At 36.0% G+C, this 27096-nt stretch overlaps 2 protein-coding genes across 4 annotated transcripts in view; both read left to right on the forward strand.

The window, feature by feature from the left end:
- The first annotated feature begins 284 nt into the window (after positions 1 to 284).
- On the forward strand, positions 285 to 9042 carry LOC122329270 (solute carrier family 2, facilitated glucose transporter member 1-like). Its single transcript, XM_043225480.1, has 10 exons — positions 285 to 515; positions 3225 to 3320; positions 4547 to 4707; positions 4790 to 5030; positions 5163 to 5325; positions 5399 to 5586; positions 5737 to 5841; positions 5925 to 6026; positions 6115 to 6318; positions 6410 to 9042. The coding sequence occupies exons 1-10, from the start codon at positions 498 to 500 to the stop codon at positions 6596 to 6598; spliced, it is 1467 nt and encodes a 488-aa protein (XP_043081415.1). The 5' UTR covers positions 285 to 497; the 3' UTR covers positions 6599 to 9042.
- A 9279-nt stretch (positions 9043 to 18321) lies between these two features.
- rap1gapa (RAP1 GTPase activating protein a) overlaps positions 18322 to 27096 on the forward strand; it is a 75259-nt gene continuing 66484 nt past the window's right edge. For 2 of the 3 annotated variants that reach the window (XM_043225042.1, XM_043225044.1), the window contains exon 1: positions 18322 to 18569. The gene's annotated coding sequence lies outside the window, so the exon portion shown is untranslated. The remainder of the gene's footprint in view (positions 18570 to 27096) is intronic. The other variant, XM_043225047.1, reaches the window with a different exon arrangement.

Raw genomic sequence — 27096 nt, forward strand, 5'->3', positions numbered from 1 at the left:
ATTCCTTGTTTGTTTCTCAGGTAAAGCACATTGACTACAATTATTAATTAGGCGTTAATGATTAAAACGATATATTTTATTTACATGGATATCTTAAAAAAGCAGTCTCTCGGGATTGTCCAGATCACGGTGATTAAAAGTCGACGCATTTACGTCACTCATCCAATCGGAGCGTCAATTTCCAAACGTGCCTGTGTACAAATCGCCATTCACAGGTAACCAAGCAACAGCCAATCAGAGGCGGCTTCAGAGAGTTTATATTAAGCGCTTTACTCCGCTGATGGCAGTTCTCCGAGCACACCTGACAGACTCGAAGACGGTTTTAGATCGACTAAACCATGAGGGCTTCTTTCAACACGACAAACTGGAGAATACACTGTGGATTTTAAATTGTAATAAACTCCGTGATTTTTTGTTACGTGGACTTTAGGACTGCAGTTTTACACCGGAAGAAAATAAATACATTTAAAAAAAAAAAAAAACTCTAAACTGCTACTATGGAGTCTAATAAAAAGGTAACGACACACTGCTTGCCTGATAATTCTATTGTAGTGATATTTTGCCAGTAGTACCTGAGAAATATAACTAGAGAGGAGAGTGTTTCAGTTAAAACGTCTTATTTAGAGGTGTGGAGGATTGTTTGTTTGTGTGGTCAACAAAATGAAAACAAAACTGAAAACTTAACTCTCATTTATATTTTTTACTTTGATGTTTGTTTGTATCTGTACCTAGACAAATAGTGATTTTTTCTATCTATCTATCTATCTATCTATCTATCTATCTATCTATCTATCTATCTATCTATCTATCTGTCCATCAAACTAAAACAATTTTTGTCTCCAGAAACAGGTCTCGTGTGATCGGTTTAAACCCTTAAGTAATGGAAATATGTGGTAAAACCTTGTAGTAGGACCTCTCAGATCACAGCCTTACTCGAGGGTTCAGAGGAGAAACAGATGAATAACATCAAACCCTTTGTGTCATAGTCCCATTTATCCTGTTTGCCAGGAAAGTAAAGTGTTAAGAGAGAAAGAGATAGCGGCAGAACAAAAAAGTGACCACAGCCTCTTCTGAGTAGAAGGACCAGACCGCTGCAGGGTTAGTTGAGGTCACAGAGGAAGTATAGACACGGCCCTTTGCATAATTAATATTTACAGAATAAAAGAAAATACATTTTGAAACGCGTCACTTTTCAAACACTTTAAGACACAAGTCTGTTTGAAATTAATTTGTAACATTTAGACTTTACATGGCATATTAATTCTCTTAATACAAATATCCTAAATTATGGATGTCACATAATGAATCATGATTAATCGCATCTAAAAATATATTTTGTTGCATAAATATACACAGGACACACACTTACATTATGTATAGGCCTGCATGTGTATATATTTAAGAAAAATGTTTTATGTTAAATATGTTTATAAATGATATGAATATATAATATATGTAAATATATACTGCATGTGTGTATATATATATATATATATATATATATATATATATATATATATATATTCTCATACTACCTTTTTTTATTTTGGATGAGATTGATGTAGATGAATAGTTTGACAGGACTATCTAAAATCCTTTTGTGTTGTTGTTGGATCCACTAGTGCTTTGTACTTGATTGATGTATGCGTATGCAAGTTTTGCAGAACAGTGACATTTCATTAAAATGTTAGCTTAAGTGCAAAGCAGTTCTCTTAAATTGAGATTTAAAACCCTTTGATTCCTTGCGTTGCTTATTAATTTTCTATATGTTAATTTCTTCAGGAATGGTAAGCTTCTTAAGACTTGAGGCCAGTGTTACTCTGTCAACATTACTAAATGCACATCAATTTATATTTTTATAACTTGATGTGCTTTTATATATAGATTTTTTTGTTTGTTTGTTTGTTTTTTCTCCATATATTAATTCAGCTGCAATTACTTGCATGTACTGACCTATGGTTACATAATATTTAACAAGGTTTAAGTGTAACATGTAAGCACACGTGCTATGGTCAAGTCAGAACTGCTCAGAGGATGCAAGGCTACTGATGTAACCTTCTTAAGCTTGAGAATAACTAGCGTTTTCTACCTAGTGCGTGTCAAATAGGGGATTCCCAGAATCATATTCTGGACTATATTTCCAAAACTTTTAGTTTGTGGGATTTATGCTTAGTTTTACTCCAGTCGAGATCAAACTCAGCTCTAAATATACACTAAAGTGTTACGTAGCCTATTAAAGCGTAGGAGCACGTATGAAATCACATGCCGGGGTTAGCAGTATTTTAGTTAATCTGACCCTACGTGCTAGTGCTCACGATGAAGTCGTTGTCTTTGAAGGCCTGTTGAGCCTGTTATGTAAAAGCCTGTGGTTGTTTGAGTGGATTGGAATAAGAGGCTGGAGTAGTCGTGGTACGTGTGCGTGAGTTGGTTCAGGTGCTACCAGATCTGTAATAGGATCATATTGGTAATCAACAGGGTTTCCCTCATTCAGCATCATACAGTGGGGTCACAGTTCTGTGGAACATACTGAACCATTGTTCACACGGGGCTCTTTTTTTGGTTTTAAACCTGCAGTAAAGCTGTAAAAGATACTCAAAGGCCACATAGAACTGGCTATTGTATTATGCATAATATTTTTAATATGCAGAGTGAAACTGTACATACATATTTAACTACCCTGAAATATCATATAAATACATAATCAAGCTCATAAAATCTATTAGCATATAAGCCCGTTTTCAGCATGGGACAAAAAACAGTTTTTCTTGTAATTCTCAGAATTGGCATTGACTTTTTCTCTCACAATTCACAATACATATTTCCATTTTTAACTTTTACAATTCTGACTTTTTTGGGAAGACATTTCAAGTTTACATTTCACAGTTCTGTCTCCTTTACATTTCGCAATTCATATTTTTTCCGCTCTGATCTCAGAATTCTGCCACATAATTTTGTGAGTTTATAGCTCATAATTCAGACTTTTCTTCTCAGAATAGCAAGTTTACATCTATTATCTATTAATAGCATTTCAATTCTTTTCATTTTGTGGCTGAAGAGGGATTTCTATATTTGATTCATATTCCATCATTAAGTTAATTTCATCAGTTAAATTGATATGGCCATTTCAAATTTTGCTATAAACATCATGGTTCTCTGTATTGTTCCTTAAAAAATATATTTCAAAATGTTAAATTATATAATTATGTTGTTTTCTACATTTACAGCAGTTGACGCTTCAGCTGTTGATGGCTGTTGGGACTGCTGTGATCGGCTCCTTGCAGTTTGGCTACAACACTGGAGTCATCAATGCCCCTCAGAAGGTGAACAATTTTAGACATGTAACAATACGTGACATGATTTGTCATATAAGCATTTAAGTATCAGCATCTTGCTATTTGACGAACTATATTTAATGCATTATATATGTATTGTTGATGTTTGTGTGTTAGTGTTAATGCTACTGGTAATGCTTCTAAATGAACTGTAAACTACATGCTGTATTAATCCTCCCTGCGTAGCCTATTAAGATATGCTGATTCACATGTGCAGAGCGTTCTAATAATAGTCCAGCACTACTGAAACTCTTCAGAAGAGATTCTTAGAACAGTCTTTCTTACTGTCCATAAAAGGATAGAGAACAAAGTACAAAGTTTGACAAATAGATGTATATATTTAATTTCTGTTATGTGCATCAGAAGTGAAAAAAAGTGATAAAACTTGCAACAAATATGTTTTTTCACAATGAATGATGAATGAATAAAATGACCTTGACCTCTTAATACAGCACAACCAGCTAAGGGTTCTGAATAAATCTCACATATAGAGTGCAAATCATGTGCCATAGTTTAGCTGTAGTCTTTTAATAGGATAAAGAGAGAAAGTCAAAAGTCAAGGACGCATAAGGACATCGTTACTGTGATATTTAAAGTTATTTGTACATTTTTGGAGCATTTTCGAAACATTTTTTAATGGCGTTTCGTTCTTGTTTTATAATTTATTGAGGAGGAAACTATTAAATCACAAGAAGCCAAAGCCTAATCTAGATCATAAGCCTATGTTTGCAGTTTTGTATGTTTGATGACTAACTTAATCAAGCTTAATTAAGCAGCTTCTTGTGCAGTCTGTTCTGACGCTGTAGTACTGCTCCCCCTGCAGACGTAATACAGAATGTGATGTTTTTGTTTATGTGTGTGTACTGTCTATTTATTATGTTTCTATATTATATATATATATATATATATATATATATATATATATATATATATATATATATATATATATATATACACACATAAACTTTTTTTTTTTCTAAACATTGTATGTGTGTGTATTTATATATACATAATAAATATACACAATATATACACATCCACTTTTTGTTGCTTTATGCTTTAATGCTTTATACTTGATTAATACATATGCATTATAATGAGCATAATTTATTTAATAATATTGTTTTTAAAAAAAAAAAGGATGGAATTTGGATTTGAAAAGAAATAATCTCCTCCTTAATGATTTTCATAGAGTATGTTCTTTTCTCTCGTAGATCATTGAGTCTTTCTACAATGAGACATGGTATGAGAGGTACTCTGAGTACATCCCGCCAGGCTCTCTAACTGCACTCTGGTCCATATCAGTGGCCATTTTCTCTGTGGGTGGTATTTTCGGCTCCTTCTCGGTTGGACTCTTTGTAAACCGTTTTGGCAGGTAATTTAACCATCCTGTCAGAACTCAATTTTTGCCCTAATTTCACGTGTCTCTCAACTTTCTCTATCTTATATTTTAACAGGAGGAACTCAATGCTCATTGTTAATGTTCTGGCCTTCACCTCTGCTGCTTTAATGGGCTTTTCCAAGCTGGCTGAATCCTGGGAGATGCTTATTATCGGCCGCTTCATTATAGGCCTTTACTCTGGCCTGTCCACAGGCTTTGTACCAATGTATGTAGGAGAAATCGCCCCAACTTCTTTGCGTGGGGCACTGGGCACACTTCACCAGCTTGGCATTGTCGTTGGGATCCTCATAGCACAGGTTAATTAAAGCATTTGCTTGATTGTGAGACCACTTTTAGTAATCAATGATACTTTTTACATTATATAGATATATGGGAGCTTTGTCCTTTTTTTGTTTATTTTATTAAAAACACTCTGCTTTGTTCTATAGATCTTTGGGATTAAAGAAATCATGGGGAACCCTACATTGTGGCCCTTCTTACTTGGGTTTACTTTCATCCCAGCCGTAATCCAGTGTGCCTTGCTGCCCTTCTGCCCCGAGAGCCCTCGCTACCTCCTCATTAACCAGAACGAGGAGGCTAAAGCCAAGAGTGGTGAGTTTTTAATACTCAGCTTGTGATGTTGCCTAAGGTTTCTCCAGTCAGCCTAACTGACTCATTTCCATAGTGCTGAAGAAGCTCCGTGGCACTGAAGACGTGGCTGCAGACATGCAGGAGATGAGGGACGAGAGCAGACAGATGATGAGGGAGAAGACAGTCACCATCCCTGAGCTCTTCCGCTCATCCCTCTACCGCCAGCCCATCTTCATTGCCATCATGCTACAGCTCTCCCAGCAGTTCTCCGGTATCAATGCTGTACGTCTAGCAATTTTCTTTATCTAGCATTTATCTGCTGATCCATCAATCTTATTTTCCATCAAATTCTATTGCTTGTTGTATTAGAAATACCATATATATATATAATATATAATATAATTTTTGTGTGTGTGTGTGTGTGTTTTCCAGGTTTTTTATTACTCCACTGGTATATTTGAGAAAGCAGGGGTGTCTGAGCCTGTCTATGCCACCATTGGTGCTGGAGTTGTGAACACAGCATTCACAGTTGTATCGGTAAGTTAGTACAAAAACATACTTTTTTTGATTTTGTCCTTAGTTGAAGCACATGACAATGCTTGTATCTCTGTGCAATTTAGCTGTTCATAGTGGAGCGAGCCGGTCGAAGATCACTACATCTTGTTGGGCTGATGGGAATGGCTGTGTCTTCTGTTCTCATGACCATAGCTATGGCGCTACTAGTATGTATCTGCTTAAATTGATGCACTACATGTCTGTTAGTGTTCATGTGTACACTGGTCTTTAATCGTGCCTATTCATTAATTGCAGGATCAAGTTAAATGGATGTCATATGTCAGCATCGTCGCCATCTTCAGTTTTGTGGCATTTTTCGAGATCGGACCAGGTCCAATCCCGTGGTTCATTGTGGCTGAACTCTTCAGTCAAGGCCCCCGACCTTCTGCCATCGCCGTTGCTGGTTTCTCTAACTGGTTTGCCAACTTCTTGGTGGGAATGTGCTTCCAGTATGTTGAGGTATGGAAACATTAAATAACACGGTTATAGTCTTTATTTTCTCATTGTTGTCACACTTCTTTTAATGCTCACATTTTTTTTGTGTTGATAGGAACTGACAGGGCCGTACGTTTTCATCATCTTCACTGTCCTTCTTCTGATATTCTTCGTCTTCACCTACTTCAAAGTTCCTGAGACCAAAGGGCGGACATTTGAAGAGATCTCTGCGAGCTTCCGCTCAGGGTCAGAGAAGTATACCCGAGATGATCTGAACACATTGGGGGCAGATTCCCAGCTCTGAGCTCAGTGCCACGTTTATACAGTAATGTAGTGAGTGTCCTCGGCTATAGTACAGTGGGTATGTTCACAATGGCAAACTACCATATAACTCCTACTAGGAATGCTGTAGGTTATGCAGTGTTTACTATGCACTAGTGTTGTCACCATACTGGAATTTCCAAATTTGATATTCAATGACATTTTTTTTTTTTATACCGCTGTGCAAAACCGGCGCAACGTTAAGATTTCTATTAGACTCGATTATTAAGAAGTACCTTTCATGCAGCTCTAATTGAATGAAAACATCCTGCAAAGGTTTAAACTAAAAGTGGATCGCATATAAAATTATCGTCTCTCAAAAGATAGAGTGAACGAATCCCAAGCCGTTTCATGTTGATGTCGAAATAAACATTTGCATGTTTCCCGTCAACTTGTTGAGAAAACCACTCAGACCAATCTCAGAAGATTAGCGTCACGGAAAGGAGGGGTTTAGAAAGATTTAGCATTGAGAGAATCAGTAAGCAAGAAAGAGTTTCTGACCTTGCACGTCTGTCAATCTGTTAATTTATCTAAGCCATAATAAGGGCACCTTAAAAGATAAAAATCACAAGGTTACAACTTTCCAATGAGGAATATTTTTATAACGTCTTGAGGTGGAAAAACACTGGAGAAAAACTTAACGACACTGGAGAAAAGCTTATGGATTTTCATGTTTACGTCAAATGCTTTTTAAAGAGAAGTGTCATTTTTATTATTTTATTACCCAGAAGAGTGGTGTGACCATTATGGAGCATAATGAGCACTATAAACAACATTTATCATTTACTACAATTTAGAATAATGTAAAATAATATTTTCTGCCTAGTTCTGTGATAAGAAGCCAAATCACAAAAGGATGTTTCAGATATTTCAGTATCGATATGTAACAAAAAACTATTTTTGACAACACTAGTATGCAGATTTTCTGATTGCATTGAATACCTTTATGACTTATGACTACATTTGCCAAACTGTGCAATATTTGACCAGTACACTGCTTCTCAATAATTACTCATTATTTCACTGGACTTACAAAAGTGTGAATATTTGTATACAAAATTGTATTACACATTGCAAAATTGCTATATTTATTTCTGAGGCCGTAACGGACACTTCTGTCTAACGTAAAATGTTACACTGTTAAGGCAGTGTACCGTACAACAGTTTAAAACTTTGTTTGCATACTGCAGACTGCTTTTAGGTGTACTACATACTGCGCTATTATTTTTTGTACATACTATATTGAAACAATAATATATAGTATACGGTATGGTGTAGCATGCAGTATGCAGTATTTTTTGTAATCCATTCTGAACGTTCCCACTGTCTTACTTTAGATACACTACAAACAAACTGCTTTTCTCCTCACACATACTGTTTTGTTAATCGTTTGTTTTCTCATCAATGGATCTAAAAATAAGATTATTGTACATTTGTGTATTATTAGGTCTTCTGAATGATTCAGTTCGCACAATTCAACCTCAAATAATTGTTTTTTAGACTAGCACTTTTAACAGTTTTAACATTTTTTTTGCTATTGTCCAGTCAACAAATGATGAGTTCTGATATAATATGTCTCCTGTTGTTATATCAAGTATAATGATGTCAGAAATGATTATGGTGTCAGATTATAATATATGTTTATCAATACTTGAACTGTAGCTTTACCAAGGAGTGGAAGATCTTTCTCAAAATTAATTAATAAGAAGAATACAAGCTCAAATCCATTATTTAAAATTATACAGCAGTCCTTCTGCTTTTCAGAAGTTTGAATTAGGGTCTCCAATACGGTGAGGTTTAATATCTTTCCAAACTGGACCAAGCTTATGACTTTCAGCAGATTAACACAACTAATATGAATAAAATTCAATTTTAGATTTGTGCATAATGTTTAATGTGTGTGTGATGATGAATTTAGTATATTGTTCATTTTGCAAAAGTGCAATAATTGTTCACGTCCTGTTTATTTATTCCACATATTTCTAGGCATTATGAATGAAAAAGGCTTCTAATATTTCCTATGTAAAAAAAAATGTATTTTTATGTATAAGTGTTTTCACTTCACTGTAAAAACAATTTAGAACTCCCAATTTTTTTCTAGTGGGCCAATGGAAAAATTTAGATGCAACGGGTCACTAGAAAAATTTGATTTGCGGAGGTCTGAAATTTTTTACAGTGTTGGCATAGACTGAAATGGACGCATTCATCCAGAGGATGTAAATAAGTTCAGGTTTACTGAAGCATATTTTTTTTACTAGATGTGCTTAGTATTTTGAATTTTTTTTTTGAAAATTTTTTTTACTTCCTACATGATGAGATATGGTTTTGTTCAGTATGTCTAGGAAAAATGTGCCAAGGGTGTATTACTTTTTCTAAATAATCAATTAATAGTTGCAAATAAATCAAATAAACAAAACTGCAACAGAGGAACATGTGTCATTTTTGTTTAGTTTTTCTTTTTGGATCACCGCTTAGCAAAAATGCAATATAAAGAAAGTTTAAAATACTGAAATGCATAAAGCCACGATTAATCTCAACACCAAAAGATGGCAGTATTTCTCTCTACAAAGCTACTGGCCATTCACTGTCTGTGCTTGTACTGTGTGGAATTGACTTTCATTATTGACAACAAATTAAGACATTTCTCAAATATTATGATAATATTCCCTAAAGTTTATGTTCTATGGCTAGTGTAGAAAGACCATGCTTAAATTAAGACAACCGTGATGCATGTTTTTTTTGTTTAACAGTTAGTTTTCATATTAGTTGTAGTTAACAAATGAAATAAAAACAAAGTTAGGTGTGCTATTTGAAGTATGTTAACTTCTCACCCGTGTTACGGTACGTAAGAATGCATTACGCTTTAATGTAAAGTCATTAGCACAAGTTATTAGTCAAAGTTCGCTAAATGCAAGCTAGCTGAATTTGTATCGCTATCCGATATCTGACGCAACCACGACAAAATATTGTAGGCTACTTATTTTCTAAGTTTGTTCTTCACAACTTAAAATCACATTGTGATACTGAATAAATGAAGAATAGGCCTAGTTTATGTGAGGAGCATTTGACAGCCTGATAGGTATGCTAAAGTGTTGAAGGAAGAGTTACTCACCCGTGGGACATCCAAGATGTAGGCTATGATTTTTCTTCATTGGAAGTAATTTGGAGAAATTTAACAATAGCTAAAGCTTCCACCAGAGCATCTTCTGCAATCATGGGTGCTGATAAAACATCACAATGTAAATTATAAGCACATTTTCAGCAAATTATTGGGTGAACTGTTATTTACAACCTATAATGGCACCGAAACAGTAATCCTCCATCTTTTGATAGCATTGTAATAGCACCACTGGGGGTCTGGTGATTTTGTCATAAAGCAACAGATTGCAGCATCTTCCCGAAATAAATGATTGATTTTTATATGTGTTGATGGGATGTGTTGATTCAGTGGCAACAAAAAATACTGCAGCTTTACAGTTTCCACTATAAAGTACAAGTTGTACCATGAATTTCCTCAGGGGTAAAAATCAATAAGAAACAGAAAAACTACTGCCCGTCATATTAAAGACAAAACAAATCATAAAATGCAGAGACTGCAGCTGGAATGCTGACGCAGTGCATCCCCTGAATTGATTTTTCAAAATTAAAAAAAAAGGGAAGAAGAAATCCATTAGTTTGCATGTGCAGTCATGCAGTCACCGTCTCCTGAAGAGATTATTAATTGCTTTCTCTCTCCGGCTCCTGTTCTCATTTTCATTTTCCATTTCGAATCGAGAGTGTTGTAGCCGAACTCCCGCCGCATTACAGTTTCATAGCACCGGAAAATATTTCCCAAAAAACCCCTTTTAAGATTAAAGAGAAACAAACAAACAAAATCCACTAATTTACCTTAAGTAAAGACTACGCCTGGAGGCAGAACTGGGCCAGAGAATGCGCTGTGTTGTGTTTAATGAATCTAGCGAGAGAGTTGCGGTATGCCTTTGCTTCACAGTCCGCTAATTAAATTTGCTTCTTAGTTGGACGTACAGCTAGAGACATCATCCTAGTTTTTAATGAGAGCCTGATCTTTTCACCCTCTATAGGCCTACTCCTCGCATTGATCTGTGGTATGATGCACAGAGCGATCGTGAATTGTGTTGTACATTTTCTCAGTTTACATGCTGCAAGTGCATAGTTTTATGAATTAATTTAGTGAATTAATTATTCATAGTTCTTTGATATCATCCAGTGTATTATGTCTTAACAGTTACGTAAAGTGAATGGGGAAAAACACGACAGCGCAACAAATTTAATTAAATGGGTTTTTTTTTATAATATTAGTATGTATGCTGTTTGTTATACATTTAATGCTGGATTTGAGTGAATCTGAATGATAGACATTAAAAGGTTGTTTTTGTGTAAGTGCTTTTCTCAGAAATTCACAGAGAGCGCTTCAGACTGAATTTCATCTAATGCCAGGATTTGATTGCTTCTTGATTTAGATAAATCACATCGTATGCCATCTACTAATCTTCATGTGACATTTGGATCAATTGGATGATCACACTAATCGGCATTTTCGTCAAGGTGGGATTATTGAAGTTATGTAGATATTATGTAAAATGCTTTCATACGTGAATTTAAATCATATTTTTAGACTGAAGACTGGAGTGTTTTGATACATTGCTGTTTATAGTAGCATTAAAATAAAACTGTTCAGTGAGTCAAATAAGACTAAAACTGCTTTGTTTTAGGCACAGTGACTGACTTGAAAAAGATCAATGGTTGCTTTATTCAGTCTCTCAGAAAGTATAATTTATTCTGATAGAGCACCAAGTTGTTAAAATCAAACTGGAGCCATGACTTACAGACAAACAGCTATTTTTGCTGAAGATAACTTTGATCATTTTCTCTGAGAGATTTATTTGCATATGAAGAGAAGTTGCATCTTCACAGAGCTGGTGGGGCACACTTTCTTTTGACCGGATGCCTTTTCAGCTGTTCTTTATATAGAAACCAATGTCAGATCGCAGATATTTATTTCTTTGTGTGTGCGTGCATGTATGTGGTTGCGCATTTAAATATTTCATGGTGTTTTCAATATTTATGAAACAGCAAGAACAGTGTGTGCTTCCCGCTCTGAATTTCAGCTCAAGGAATTCATGCTAATTTGCTTTTGTTTATGCAATCATTGTCTATCCAGCTGTTCGTGTCATTCACTGTGTGAATTTATTCTCTATGATTTCACCCTGTAACAACAAAAGCTCTGCAGAACAGCATATTGAACGTTGCAGGAATCCAAAACCACTGCGGTGTGAAAAATTACAAATGTGCTTAAATAACACAAAGAGACGGCGGAGAAACACTGGATTTTATAAATAACAGCAAAGGAAAATTATATATACGTATATATATATATATATATATATATATATATATATATATATATATACTATGATTACGTTTTTTTTTCACAGCTGGACAGATGAAAATTATGTAAACAAGAAAAAGAAACAAAACAGGAAAATATACCTAATCCTGAATATATCATAAATCAGTGACATAAGCTATATTGTAATCTCTTTTTGCACCAGTTTTGGAACTCGCTCCTTCATTTCTAGCATCAACAATTCATAGTGCAAGTGCCTTTTCCATCAAATATACATTAAAATAGGCCAGCCTGACTTGGATTGCTTCCTCACAGGGAGATCTGGGTTGAGGATGAATGATGTCTAAAGTTGAGAGAGTAGAAATGCTTAGAACAGCCTGCAGTAAATACAGAAAAACTCAGTTCTTTATTCGTGCATCTGGAGCCAAATAAAGTCAGATTTGTTGCCCTCACGCTGATGCAATTGTTCAGGAAGACAGTCTTGACACTGATGGCTCTGTTATTATTTCCTGATAATTGCAGGGTACAGTTAAAAAAAGAAAAGAAAAACAAGGTGACTTTCCAACTCTCTGGATGGCAACAATTATGAGAACAATTTGTATCACGTCCTCCAGTGCCTGCCATGCAACAAAGAGCTTTGACATTATTGTCTGGTACTCCTCCGCTTCTCTGCGGCTCCAACGAGGAGAGAAGCTCTGAATTTCATTAAGGCAAAGATAATGACTATGTATAAGAGCAGTTTAGGGCATGAGAGGTGTGATTAACTTTCTCTCTTCAAATACTGAGCCGTAGGACCGTGCTGAAGGAATTGGAGTAGGGCCCATGCGTTAGAAGGTTTGGTTGTTCTCTGTTGTGGGCTGAAAAGCGCTCCTGAGGGGCCGTCTTTGATGTGTGTTGTGGACGTCAGAGAGTCAGCCAGGCCTGATGCAGAGGGATTAAAATTGAGATAAACATATGAAAAAAATCAATGACATTCACTGTATAAGCACATCTACTGCTGTGGGTGGAGTGGAACTGTTATGCTGGTTCAATGCAGAAGCATGTCCTCCGCACATCCCCTCAGTGGATTTCAGTTCAATGATCCATCTTATGATTACGAATATAGAAAAAAAGCTCATTTATTTACTCTTATGCTGTTTCTCAATAGATTTATTTCTTCTGTGGTAAACAAAAAACCCAAATAAAAAATACTGTCTCAGTTTCCACGCAATGTAGCTTTAAACCTCTTTGACTTTGACAAAAACATTGTTCCAAATATAAGTCGTCTTACATGTTTGGAATGACATAAGGGTGAGTAAATCAGGAAATTAGAATTTCAATTTTCGGTTAAATAACCTAATTGTATGCATTGTGTTGACTTAAACACAACAGAATGGTTTTTTTCTGAAACCAAGGTGGCGTGGAATCTCCATATGAATATGACCTGCAGTTTTCATGGTTAACTACTAATCTGAGGAAAACGAAAATGATAACTTGTTTTCGAGTGCATACGGTACGCAGTTTTCATTTTAACGTGTGAGAATTATCCATGTCAAATGTCTTTTTTTCAGTAACTTGATTACAGGCGAAATGTATTAGGGTCAGTTTTAACATAATACAGAAAACTATATGGATGCTCCCAGACTCACCTCAGTCCTCAGTCGCACTGTAATCAGCGTGATCTCATGCCTCAGGGCAAGGTCTGTGCAATGTATTTGACAGGAGTCTGTGTGTCTATGCATATCAAAAGGACAACCATCCTATTATTTTCATTTATGATTTGCTGCATGTGCATGGATAGTTGAGAGTGCCAGAGGGGGAAAGAATAAAGAATGATAAAGAATGCATGTATAGTTATATTGTACATGTGATCTGGCTGGCGGCAGGAGAGTGACTATATCATTTTAGTGAGCAGCTAAAAAGCCATTAGAGTCCATCAGCAGATGGGATATGCCATGAAAACACAATAAGGAATAGTTATGAAGGTACATGCTATATATATATATATATATATATATATATATATATATATATATATATATATATAAAACTACTGTCTTTTTTTACACCTAAATAGATAGTTCACACACAAAAAATATATATGAAAATTATGCATACTTTTATTTAAAGGCATGATAAAACACAGTCAGGGTCAACAAAGTGGCAAACAAATGACAAATGGGTTAATCCAAAGACAAGAGCAATAATCCAAACAAGGTATAAATAGCAGGCAAAAGGTTAATCCAAGGTACTCAGGGAAGAGTCAGAAACAGGTAAACAGGCTAGGAGAGCTCAATAGAAAAAACACGGAAGGGCTCCATACTGAAGCTATCGCTAGAAGAGTTATAAGCGCTTGACAATACAGGAGACAAAAAAACACAGCATGTCATGATAAGGCAGCTAACACTATGAGAGTGCTAAACACAGATCAATACTCTGCGAAAAGAAGAGGGAGAAACTGTCATTTTACTGTGTGTGATTAAATGAAATCATGTATATGTGTCCTCAGTGCAATGAATGATGGGAATTGAAGTCCAGAGTGAAATGCAGCAATGGTGTAGTGCAAGAGACAATGTGGTGAGGGAGTGACATCTGGTTGTTAGTGAATAGAAGTTTGTGGACCAGATTTGTGACACTTACATTGTTCCAAACCCATAAGACCTTTGTTTATCTTCAAAACAGAAATTCAGATGTTTTTGGTGAAATCTGAGTGCCTTCTGAACTTGCACAGACAGCAATGCAACTGACACATTTAAGGCCCAGAAAGGTAGTAAGGACACTGTTTAAATTGTCCATGTGACAGCAGTGGTTTAACCCTGGTATGATATTTGTAAGCAAAGAAAAATTATGTGTTTATTCAACCATCCATTTAAGACCTAAGCATACAATATGTGAACAGGCTTTTATTTATAGACATTGTCGGAAATACCGGCAGTATCAAGCAACAGCAAACTCGTATAGCATGGGCAAAAAACAAGAGCAGTCATGAGAACAAGCGACGGTCAGTCGACAGCAAACGTAATCCTAATGGGGCAAAAACAGAGAGAGGTAATCCAGGCAAATGAGCAATAATTCAGACGGGGAAAAACAATATCATGAGAGGATACATGGGAAACATACGAGATAATAATAGGAAACTAGACTTCAAACTGGAATGGCTTCGTAAGGTAGCTATACACAGAAATAGCGATAAGTGCTATACAATACTCAGCAGTGATCTTATGTAGATTGACTGAAAGCAGCTGTGTGTCAGGTGAGCGAGTGATTAGTGGAATCAGGTGTGTGTGTGTGTGTGTGTGTGTGTGTCATCAGTGCAATGGTTGATTAAAATAGGCTCAGTGCACAATATGGCGCCAGTGTACATACTTACATTTACCGTAAGGGGAAACTTCATACAACTTGGCTAGATATGTATAATTAATGTTTTTTCAGATAAAAAAAGAACACAAGAAAACATCCTCCCTATATTATTGCGCACCTCTGTGTGAATGTAGAGATTGCTTCATTCTTTCTTATGTTAATTATGCAGTTCAGGGTCAGTGGTTAGTCAGTCCACGGGGATCTCTTCATTTAAACACAAACCACTCAAATCTGCAACACTGTAAATTGTTCTGAATGGTCTTTTTTTTGATAACATAACTGTAACTGTACAGTTTAACACAATGTAATAGTAGTAGGTTGGTGTTAAAATATCGATGTTTGAATTACCTGTGTTTTTTTATCTTTTATGAAAGATCTGTTGCATAAATAGGCCTATAATCAGTGCATGTATTTTTACGATTTCTTGTGCATTAATTTTCAGATAAAACAAATCTTTAAATTAGTCATGTATCAGTTGTATCCTTTTGCAGCCCTTTTTTTATTAAACATGTTTGATGTTTATGTGTAAAATATTACAATATGTGAAAATAAAGATGGAACAAACTAATGTTTGTGCACAATTTAGAATATGGATATTTACAAAGATCAATCACAGCCTATGTCTCACAAGGTAAACGACAGATTTCATTTAAACCAACAATAGGCTAATAAATAACGTAATGCAAATATGTTTGATGAGTAAGTAATTTGAACATTTACATAATTAGTAAGGGGGGGAAATATGTAGCTGTGCGTACACACCATTCGTTTACTTTGTGTGCATTTCATCAATTCACGGGACCCAGTATTTGTAATAGCGGTGTAAATATTATTTGCATTTGAAGTGATATTATAAATCCTGTTAGCATTTATTGAAAGTAATATAAGGATTCCTCCGCTTTTCTGCACTGGCTTTTAGCACAACCGGAAGTATCCATGCGCTCGCTAGACCGGAAATCCAAGATGGCGTCGATATGCAACTCTACCGCTGAAATCCGGAGTGAAATACAATCGTGATGACATCTGGTGGTCAGTGAGTGGAAGTTCGTGCACCAGAATCATGACACTTACAGAGAGTATGTGTTTTTCACGTGGGCATGCTGTGTGGAAGAAGGAATCCATGATTTTAATACGGAAAGACAAAACTGCAATGCCGTAAAAGAAAAACAAACCCTTCTGTGACCTCTGTTGCTCACTTTTGACTATGCAGTTTCCTCGGTGAAGTTTATTTATCTTTTAAGCTTGTTACCTAAATTCTCAATCTCTTGTCAAGAGCACAGGCTATTGAATGAAATCACGAAACTGTGAACGAATTAGCCGCTCCTTTTTACAGTCAAAGAATTAGAATACTGTGGAGACAGTTACTGTCATTTCACAGATGCCATTTTCCTGGAAAGGTGAATCATATCTAGGAAATGTTTAATGTCTCAACCCTTACCTTAAGTCTTAAACCATTCAGAATTACTTCTTCACCTTGTTTTTGTTGGTACCACTGATCATTAAACAAAATGTCAGAGTTACTTAGGGGTTTAATAGGTCATCTTTCCAGCTCGGCAGTAACCTCAAAACTGCAAAAGATGCAACCCCTTGACATTTGAAATGTCAGCGGCAGTGGTGATGTCATGTGGATGCTTCTTGGGTCTGGAAATTTTGTAATAACATACCTGAGGATTTTAAAATGAAAAGAGCAATCAAGGATGCAGCTTTACACTTGTGGATAAAAATGGATTACATTCGACAGGCTAGAAATGTTTTTTTTTTTTTTTTTTTTAATCTGACATTCTGAGCCAAAAGCACTTGAAGTGCAAGTGTATTTTTTTTTACATAGCATCTTAAACTTCGAAGATCCACTGTAGTAAAATTGCAGCACTTAAAACCACTGAAAAATAGCTATATTTCAACATGCATTTCTGAAGCACTTTTGCAGGTTTATGTGTGTGAGCGCGCATCTGTCTTTTCAAGAATGGTTCAGGCATATTCCATTTCTAGGATAATGAAACATATCCGGATGTTCTCCTACAAAGCCCAGATGATAAAGTCAGTAGTATAGGCTACATGTGTTTTTTTTATGTTTATGTTCAGTTGTGGAATTTTGCTACCCTTTTCATAACCAATATCTTGTTCAATGTAATATATATATATGTGTGTGTGTGTGTGTGTGTGTGTGTGTGTGTGTGTGTGTGTGTGTGTGTGTGTGTGTGTGTGCTTTCAGTTGTTGCCTGTAATAATTTTTTGGACTGTAGCCTCTTAGCTCCCAACCTCATGTGTTCCCTTTAGAACAGGGTGCTCTCACGTTCACTCACAGATGTTCTGCTGCAGGCACGTGTGCACTTATTATCACAGCTATTGATACGCCTGTAAACCCGTTTTCTTGGACGCTCTGGTCAAAGAAAAGTTCGATCGTCCTCTTTTATTTTCACCCACAACGACGGAGACGCTACGGACATTACTGATGACACAACCACGACTGCCCAGCGTTAAATGTATTCTAAACATGACATTCGCCCTAAAACAAAAACCCTGAATGCATTCAGATGTTCACGACCAGTGTCTTCACAAAAACGCGTTTAGTAGGTCGCCTCTAAGGGTCGAACACCCAAAGTCTCAAGCAGAACGCTCGCACATCACAGCACATCAGACGTTTGATCTGTGAGTATAATTTGTTTTGAAATGGTTTCTGACCTTGTCCACTTTTAGCAGTTTTGCAGAAGGCTCTGGTCCTCCATAGAAAAATGCAAAATAGTCAGTCAGTCATGGTAAATCAAATTGGTGACATTGTTAATATTTCTATGAAACACAAACTTCATCTTTTATATATATATATATATATATATATATATATATATATATATATATATATATATATATATATATATATATATATATATATATATATATATAAAAGCTATATTTATAGGCTGTGTATTCCTTGTGTAGTAAGCAACTGGATGTCTCCAGGGTCGCTCTCTGTTATATCTGTATTAGTCTATTCAACCCAGTCTCAGGGCTGTCATGTGTAGATGTCTCAGACTCCTCGGCGTCGATCTGAGGAGGAGTACACTTGTATGAGAGGAAAAGGAGAGCTCTGTATTATTCAGTGCATCGCTGTGTGGCATAGCATGGAGCTTTCCGTAGCTTGTGTTCTTACGCCAGTTTAAGCGCTGAGTGTAGTTTACTAAGTGCGTCCACATCGCCGTACTTCATACTGGTGACAACGAGAGAAGTAAACCAAAGAAAACAGAACCAGGTAAGCCGACATACTTTTTACGCTTTACTGTAATGTGAAGGAGAACATTAAAAATAAGGCAGGGGAATACAGCTTACGCAAGAGCACCGGATTCGTTTTGCGCTTTATCTGTAATAAGATGCAATGCATAATAACGATTTTTTCCGTTTGGTGTAACGCTATACGCCTTATAATGTTGGTAAACACTGAGTAAAAATAGTAAGCTGCTTACATGGGCTGTGTATGTTTTGAATCATTTGAATGATTATTGATTGTGGAAATGCTGTTTTAGTTTTGAGAGAGTCTAAATTCGAGTGCGTATACTGTTGGATGTATCTAATGAAGGGCTATGGCACATGAATTTGGGTTATGAGGTTTGATTATACCTAAGGCTACACTAGGTTTAATGTGATTATTGTCTTATTTTGAACGCATGACATAAACACTGAGTTTCAGATGCTTGTGCCGTTTGTTGACTCTTGCAGTAGTGTATAGTGTAGCCTACAATAGACTATTTGTGATCTTAATTTATGATGAATGAACTTTTCTTTATATATATATATATATATATATATATATATATATATATATATATATATATATATATATATATATGTGTGTGTGTGTGTGTGTGTGTGTGTGTGTGTGTGTGTGTGTTGTTTGCATGCCTGTTTTTCAGTTAAATACATCCATTTAATTATCCAATTAATTACACTGTTGACTTTATACTGTAACCCTCCTAACCTTAGACATGCACTAACCTTATCTGTATCCCCACCTCAATATTAGCTAATGTGTTTTCTTCAATACAGCATGAACTCGGTAATCCAACATAACAATGAATTATAGATGCATAAAGTTCAAAGACACCTTGTATAAAGTAGGACCATAAAAAATATAATTTAATATAGTCTATGAATCATCCTATTTTGCACAATTTATTTCTTTATGTGTCTCGTTATAAATCACCCATTGCTGAAACTGAGTGAGGATTGGGGCTGTCGTTCTCCAAAATAATAACCACAACTAAAAGCAATGTAGACCAAGTAGTTCACTTGTCTCCTGTGCCATATTTCAAGTCTCCTAAATGATCAGCAGACAAATAAGCTGAAAAGTACAATAAGACAGTTACTGATAATCTTCTCCTCCAGTGAGCTGTTTATTTTAGAAGCACTGTGGCTGGAGCATCTCGAGAACCTGATTAGTCACAATGGGGAATGAATCATTCAGCCTGTTTTTGTCAACTGGATCAACATCGAAAAGAACTCTTATGATCTCTACAGCAGCAAATTTCCATATTTTTAGTGGATAGCGATATAAACCTGGCCTGTTTCTTACATAAAACTGTCATATGACTTCAGAAGAGGTTTTTTGGCATCCTTTTTCAAGCTCCAGGGTTTGGAATGACGTGAAGGTGAGTGAACGATGACAGAATATTTCTATTTTTGAGCACAGTATTTCTTTTAGTTCAGATCAGGTAGCAGTGTAATAGCTTTTTACACATTTGGGGTGTAAGTGCCAAGGAGATTATTGTAGCTGTCAGTCAATTAACGCGCTACTTCTGTTGAATAAGTTTTCTGAACGAATCTTTATAAAGATTTCTGAATTTCCGCGCTTTCATGAAGAGACCAAGCTTATGATGAGTGCTTGGTCCTTTCTGAGCCACATTCTGTTTGATGCTGTAATGTTCCTCTCATCTCTGTCACTACACACAGAGCAGAGCTCCCTTTTGCCTGCGCTGTCAGCGGTATTTCATAGGGAAGAAGGCACGCGCTTATATCTGTCTTTTTCCATTCCCAAAACCATCTCAACTGAAAGAATGAAGGAAATTTTGAGGGTCTGTGGGTTGCTTTCCATTTGCCTGAATATCAAATGTAGCCTACATTGCGCACGTCAGTCGTTCAGTATTTGTTGTTGTTGTTGAACAGTGTTCCTTTTCTACTTAATGGTTAGATACAAAAATCTATTTTAGAATTTATTCAATTCATTCAAGTAAATAAACAGCAGCGGCGCTAGCAAGGACGGAAAGTATTTCTGTGATTAAAATAAAGCTTGCGAGAATCAAGTCTTGCCAGATGTGTAATGCTGGAAACTCCCTTGAGAGACGTTGCTTTGTGGATACTGAATCTACAGTACATTATATCTGTATGCAAATACTGTTAAGACAGAGATACACGCATTAAGCCGTCGTGCGGAGCAGAGGATTGTGAGACTGATTGGAGACTGTGGATTGAGGGCAGCTTATTGGGGTTTTTTTTGGCTCTGATGCAAAAGCTTTAGACTTGAGGTTTGCTGGAAGTCACACGAAAAAGGTTGAGCAGTCAGGTCAAGTCACCTTTATTTGTATAGAGGTTATACAATACAGAGTGTTTCAAAACAGGGCTAAATAGGGAAGTGGTTCAGAGATCAATGCTGCTGTAAAGCGCTAAAAAAGTTAATTAAGTTCCATTCAATAACGGTAAAGATCATCAGTTAAGTCACCGACAAAGAAAAGGGTTCAAATCAGCTGCAATACATGTATATGGATATGTCTTCGTTATTAACATTTAAAATAATAAATACAATTCAAATGTAAAAAAAAAAAAAAAATATTTTCCAAACATATAAGTAATAAAGTATGATTGTTAATAATAATAATGATGATGATGATTATAATTACTGTTAAATAAAATTTGTGTAAAGAGAGTTCTTTGTCTGATACTCATGACATAACTCAGTTTTCAAAGATAACATTTTACATATATAATATCTAAAAAATGTTAAAAACCTCTATACTTTATATAGAAAATATAGTATATTTCAAAATTATTTCTGCAATTATTATTATTATTGTAGATAATTGAAGGAATAAGCTTCTGTGAAATTGCCCATGGTTCAATCATCTGGCATTATTTGACTTACTAAGCATGATTTTCACTTTTCCCCTCTCGGTATGTTTCACGGTCCAGAAATAATAATCTATTTAATAAAAGACTTTTGTGGAATCCCTAATTAGCTTGTTTTATTCCAAGCATTCATGAGTTCAGCAGTGACAGAATTCAATTTCACTCAGGGTCAGTGTAGATTACATCCCTCTGCTCTTCTGTTTGCTTAACATTTAGAAATTAATCTCTGGCATATTTCACATAATACGTGTCCCTCGGATATTTATAGGCTACAGAATTGATAGTGTGTTGTAAAGACCCTGTCTTTAGTGTGCTGCAGTGTGTTACAACGCCCGATGCTGTAAAGATGGCTGAATTTGGACAACTAAATAAGTCGTAACTTTATGTGACGTGGTGGAAAAGCCAGGCACATATTTGAGATGTCCACACTCTTTGTACATAAGATGGAGGCTGCATCTTTAGTTACTATTTCTGTGGTGAAAGTGGATATCACATGGTGCAGCACATCTGCTTCTCCGCCTGTTGCGCTCAGCTGTGATTTTGATCCGGCCTCAACAGCAGCGCAGCATCTTGTGGTTCATCAGCAGACAGTCTGGCGTTATAACTCATGTCAGCTTGTGTTTTCCACTGATTTATTTTTATTTTTTGATCAGCTTCTTTTATGTCTTTTGGCTGTGCAGTTCTAGTTCTATTATTTATTCATTTATTGTTGAAGAGCACTTTTCTTTTGAGAGCATGTTAGAGTGAAATGCTATGTATTGTAGGTTATGATATTCTTTTTTGAATAAAAAAATTATTGCTGGAACATAGAATTCCTGGGAGTTTCAACTAGAATTTCAATATAGTTGGATACATGGAATTAAGGAAACAAGGCAAAATTTGCACAATTGTTTAAAAGTTTGAGGTTGTTATGATGTTTTTAAAAGAAGTACCAACTAAACTGCATTTATATGTTATACAACTGATATATTGTGAAAGATTATTACAATTTAAAATTACTTTTTTCTATTTTAATGTATTTTGTGTGTGTGTGTGTGTATACTTATATATACATATACACAGAACACACACATATGATGTGTTATGTTAAAATAAATGTTAATAACATTTACATGAAAATAACATTTATTTTGAATGCAGTTATTTACAATTTATTGTTTGACAGCACTATTTAAAATATTTATTCCTATGATGGTAAAAAAGCCATTTCATCACTCTTCAGTGCCACATGATCCTTAAGGACTTGTTCTAATGTGTCGATTTGGTGCTCAAGAAACATACCTTGTTATTTTCAATGTTGAAAGGTTTTGAAATCATTTTGTGGAAACCATAGCTCTTGCTGTTTTGTCTGAAGTAGGTATCAGATGGCCAGAGAATAGACTGCGTGTGTGCTGTTTGAGTCTGACAGCAGATGTGGAAATACGTGTATGGTGTGTATGATAAGGACACATAGTGTGATCTGTTGTGTTCTTATTGTACTTTTCGCCATTTTTATCCCCATTTCATATGGCTCCAGAGGGAAAAGATCACACCAGGGGACTGGTTGTGTTAGATATGCTGGTTTGCAGCTTGGTCAACCTCAAAGCAAAGGATCATTGCTGTTATTTTCACCAGCAGTGGGGTTTCTGATATGGATTATGGCCTTAAAAGACATGTTGACGATGGATTTAATTGAATGTAGTCTTTCCTTCCCCTATTTTCACGCTGTGGTTGTATTCATGCTGAGGTTAAAACAGTATGTATGGTGGATCAAGGTGCAGACAGTATGCCTCTATGAGAATTTGATTATCGTGCCGAACAGGGGTCAGTTTGATACAAATTGGTGGCTAAAAATGATTATTATTAATTTATGTGACACCTTTTAGTGAAAGGCCAAAGCTTGGTTCAAATGCCTTTTTGATTGAGCTGTGATCCCAGAAAGCCTCATTTAAAAATCACCTTTCAAGGTCACATTAAATGAAAACAGAGCTGTGTTTGACTTTGAGGGATTGAGATCTATATCATTCTGTTGATGAAATGTAAATTTTCCTTAATCCCGTGGGAATGATGTGTCAAAACAGAACAAGCAGGGGCATATGTTCAGTTTGACCTGCACAAATGGGGTTCATGTGTTTATGTTGTTTTCAAGAAATATGCTCACAAAATAGACTTAATGTTTATTTAAAAGGTTAGTTCACCCCAAAACGAAAAAAATTCTCTCATTAAAGACTTCACCCTCATGTCGTTCCAAACCTATAAGACTTTGTTCATCTTCGGAACACAAATTAGGATATTTTTGATGATATCAGAGAGCCATCTGACCCCCACATAGACAACAACACAATTGAAATGATCCCAGACCCAGAAATGAACGTTAGTAAATACATCGGTAAAACCAGTGGCTCAATTTCAGTTTTGCAAAGCTACGAGAATGTGTGTTTTCTTTTTTTTGTGCAAAGAAAACAAAAATAACATAACTTACTCCATTCTTTTCACCTGAGTCACATCTTCCACCATTTTGAAGGGTATCGCAACATAACGCATACACTCGCTTCAACCTATTTGACGTAATCAGCCTTGTTTATGTCTGGGGGGAAGCATGTGCATGAACATAATCTGTGGTTGTGTACGCTTAGGGGAAAGTATGCGTATGAAAGAAGAATGGTAATTTAAGTTATTTTTAGTTTTCTTTGAAAAAAAACTGAAATTGACCCACTGATGTCACATGGACTGTTTTACCTATTTACCAACGTTAAGTTTCCGGACCTGAAAATGTTTCAGTCATGTTGCTGCCTATGGAGGGTTAGATTAACCCTTTAATGGCAAATCTGGTCATCTAATCAATAGAAGGCGTCCAGTGTTGGTCATTACCAAGTTATCAAGTCATCACTTTACCACTAGCTAGGATCCTGGCTTTAAAAAAACTGAATAAAGATATATGCTGGCATATTTCCATGAGAAGAGACCTTGCCATGTCCCTTTTGACCACACAGCATTTCATCAGATAAAAGGCTTGTCTGCCACTCAGCACTCTGCCATGTTTGTGCGCTCATCTAAGGGACAAGACCTCAGATTCCTCAGATTCGCGGGCTCTGTTAGGACAGCTGGATGAATAGTGCTGCTTTAGGTGGTATATGGGTTTGCAGTAGCTTGCTCTTCATCATGGCTGAGCTTTAAGCAGGAACAGATCTGTCACCCTGGATCCTGCCTGAGATGCATCAAGCTGCCTCGGGGCTTCCGCTAATTGGCTGCTGGATCTCTCCAGAGGGACCTGAAGTGGTAGGCTGGAACCTGGTAGGAACGCTTCTGAATGAAAGAACAGCTCACACATACCGTATCCTTAAATGGCTTTTGTTATCATGTAGTCACAGCCATTAACACTTTAACTTTGAAAAATGGATGTGCTGCACACTATGCAAGTGTCCGGCAGGCTAACGGTTAACTTGATTATCGTTCTTTTCAGGCCATACATCTGTTTCTCTGTATTGCAGTGATTTATGGTGCTTTCTGAGAACACTTGCTCTTCCTTTGATAAATGTTGTATGGCACCTTGCCAGTTTCTGCTAGATGCTTAACATCTGGAGTGAGCTCTATAAATCAGCGCCTGATAAGAAAAGTGCTATAGAGGTTGCTAGTTGAAATATTATAGCTGTTTGTTATAAATGGGGATTTAAACACATTCACACTTCCTAATTGCTTATTCAGATATTAGGAATAACACAATTGCCTTTTAAAAGGGAATAATTGGAAGTATTTTGTTTTCGACAATCTCAGAAAAACTTGTGCGACATAATAGGTCATTCATTTAGTAAAAATTACATTCGTTTCAAGGACTAGCATTTCGATTTGTTGCCAATATTTTCTTTGTATAGAGAATACACTACAGCATGGATAGCACAAATGAAAAATCAAACGTGGAAAAAGCCTCTCCGCTATAAGCACCACTTTTAGCAGGTTTGAGCCTCTAGATTGAACAGGAAGTGGCTTAACAGGAAGATTAACCTTCTGTTTGTTGATGGAAAATTGATTTTGTGGTTTCATGTTTGTAATAGATGTTTTAAAGCACATTGGGTCATTCAAGCTTAGAATGAAATACTGCAGCCTTATCTATTTACCCCACATTTTGATCTGTGTTGTTTTATATATATATACACACACACACACTGTAATTGAAAAATTTGGGGTCAGTAAGAAAAAAAACATAATTTTATATTGAAGACTGAAGTAATGAATGGCGTAAATTCAGCTTTCCCATAACAGGGATAAACAAAATTTATAATACATTACATTTTTCTATTTCATAATATTGTCACGGTGGTGCGGAAGGAGCAACACACACCTAAACATAAAGACAGATTTGCGGGAGACAGAAATTAGGTCACATACAGAGCACATGGGGAATGAGAGAACACGAAGTCTAGGGGTGTGATAAATATCACAGATTTTACTGTATTTTATTTTAAAAAGCATTTGTGAGCATAAAAGCCCCATAAAAAGTGAATATTTTAAAGCGGCCGTCTTTCGCCTCTTTATATCTTTCTCTAAAAACTAACCCAGTTTATAAATTTGGACGAGAAGTCCTTAAAAATCAGCCGAAGTCATTTACTGTTTTAATTTGCATACCGACACAATCTATTAGAGCATGTTTATTATGTTCTTGATTATGAAGTGTGTGGTTCAGAAGCTTCTTCATCTGTATTCATGGATTCTAGCGGTGATGTGCTGCCAATCTCACTTAGCAGCTTGGCTCATTGCGGATCCCCACCGTAATGTCATTATTGTAAGCTATGCCATTTGCACTTCATTTCTTCAGCTCTTTGCAACTGCAGAGAGAAATTAAGTCAGCATTCATGTCGTCTCTGTCTGCGGCATTACTCGAGTGAGCAGACAGGATTGGAGTCTATTATTATTGGTAGTATTTAATTTTCAATATTTAGTTTGCAGATCACATTCTGTTTTAAGACAGATTTCAACCAGCGGCTTGGATCTGATTGCTTAGCTGTTGTGATTATTTTAAATAAAACCAAACGTCTTTAATAAAGAGCTAAGGAGGTTTGCGGGAGCAGAGGTCTCGTCCCTTTCTCCTTCAGCCTGAGAGACGCTCGTTTCACTTGAAGTGGAAGATTTAGTTAGACATTTTTATTCTGCAGGCTGGAAAACAGGCTGCTTTATGTAGCATTGGCATTTTAAGAAATTAAATCACCCATCTAATTGCCAGCAAAGCACTTTGTTGTTTGAGATGTGCTGTTTTCCTGGTTAAAAATGCCAAATGCTTCATTAATTGAATGGGTTTGTTGGCTGCAGAATGCCTGTTGACATATGCTCGGTGCAAAAGCTTATTCTGTTTATTTGCTGAAGTGTCCATTGGAGCCACTTATTCAGCACTGATGTCATCTTCCCACTTTTGAAAAATAAAACAATCTGACATTCTGTTGTGATTGCTTGGAGGAAGATTCACAAGTTTGGTTTTCAGCTGCTGTTATCTGCTATATCTGCCACGCCACCATAAAACAGTATTGCAAACTATTTTGCTTGCGTTACTTGATGTTTTACCGAGTAGAACAGATGTTTCGTGGAGATGAAAACAACTTGATGTTTTTTTTTAAATATTGCGCACCGATGAAACGTTCACAGTAAGACCCAAAAACACATGATAAGTAAAAGTAATAACTTTTAAAGATATG

This window comes from Puntigrus tetrazona, chromosome 23, assembly GCF_018831695.1.
Source record: "Puntigrus tetrazona isolate hp1 chromosome 23, ASM1883169v1, whole genome shotgun sequence".
Lineage (NCBI taxonomy): Eukaryota > Metazoa > Chordata > Actinopteri > Cypriniformes > Cyprinidae > Puntigrus > Puntigrus tetrazona.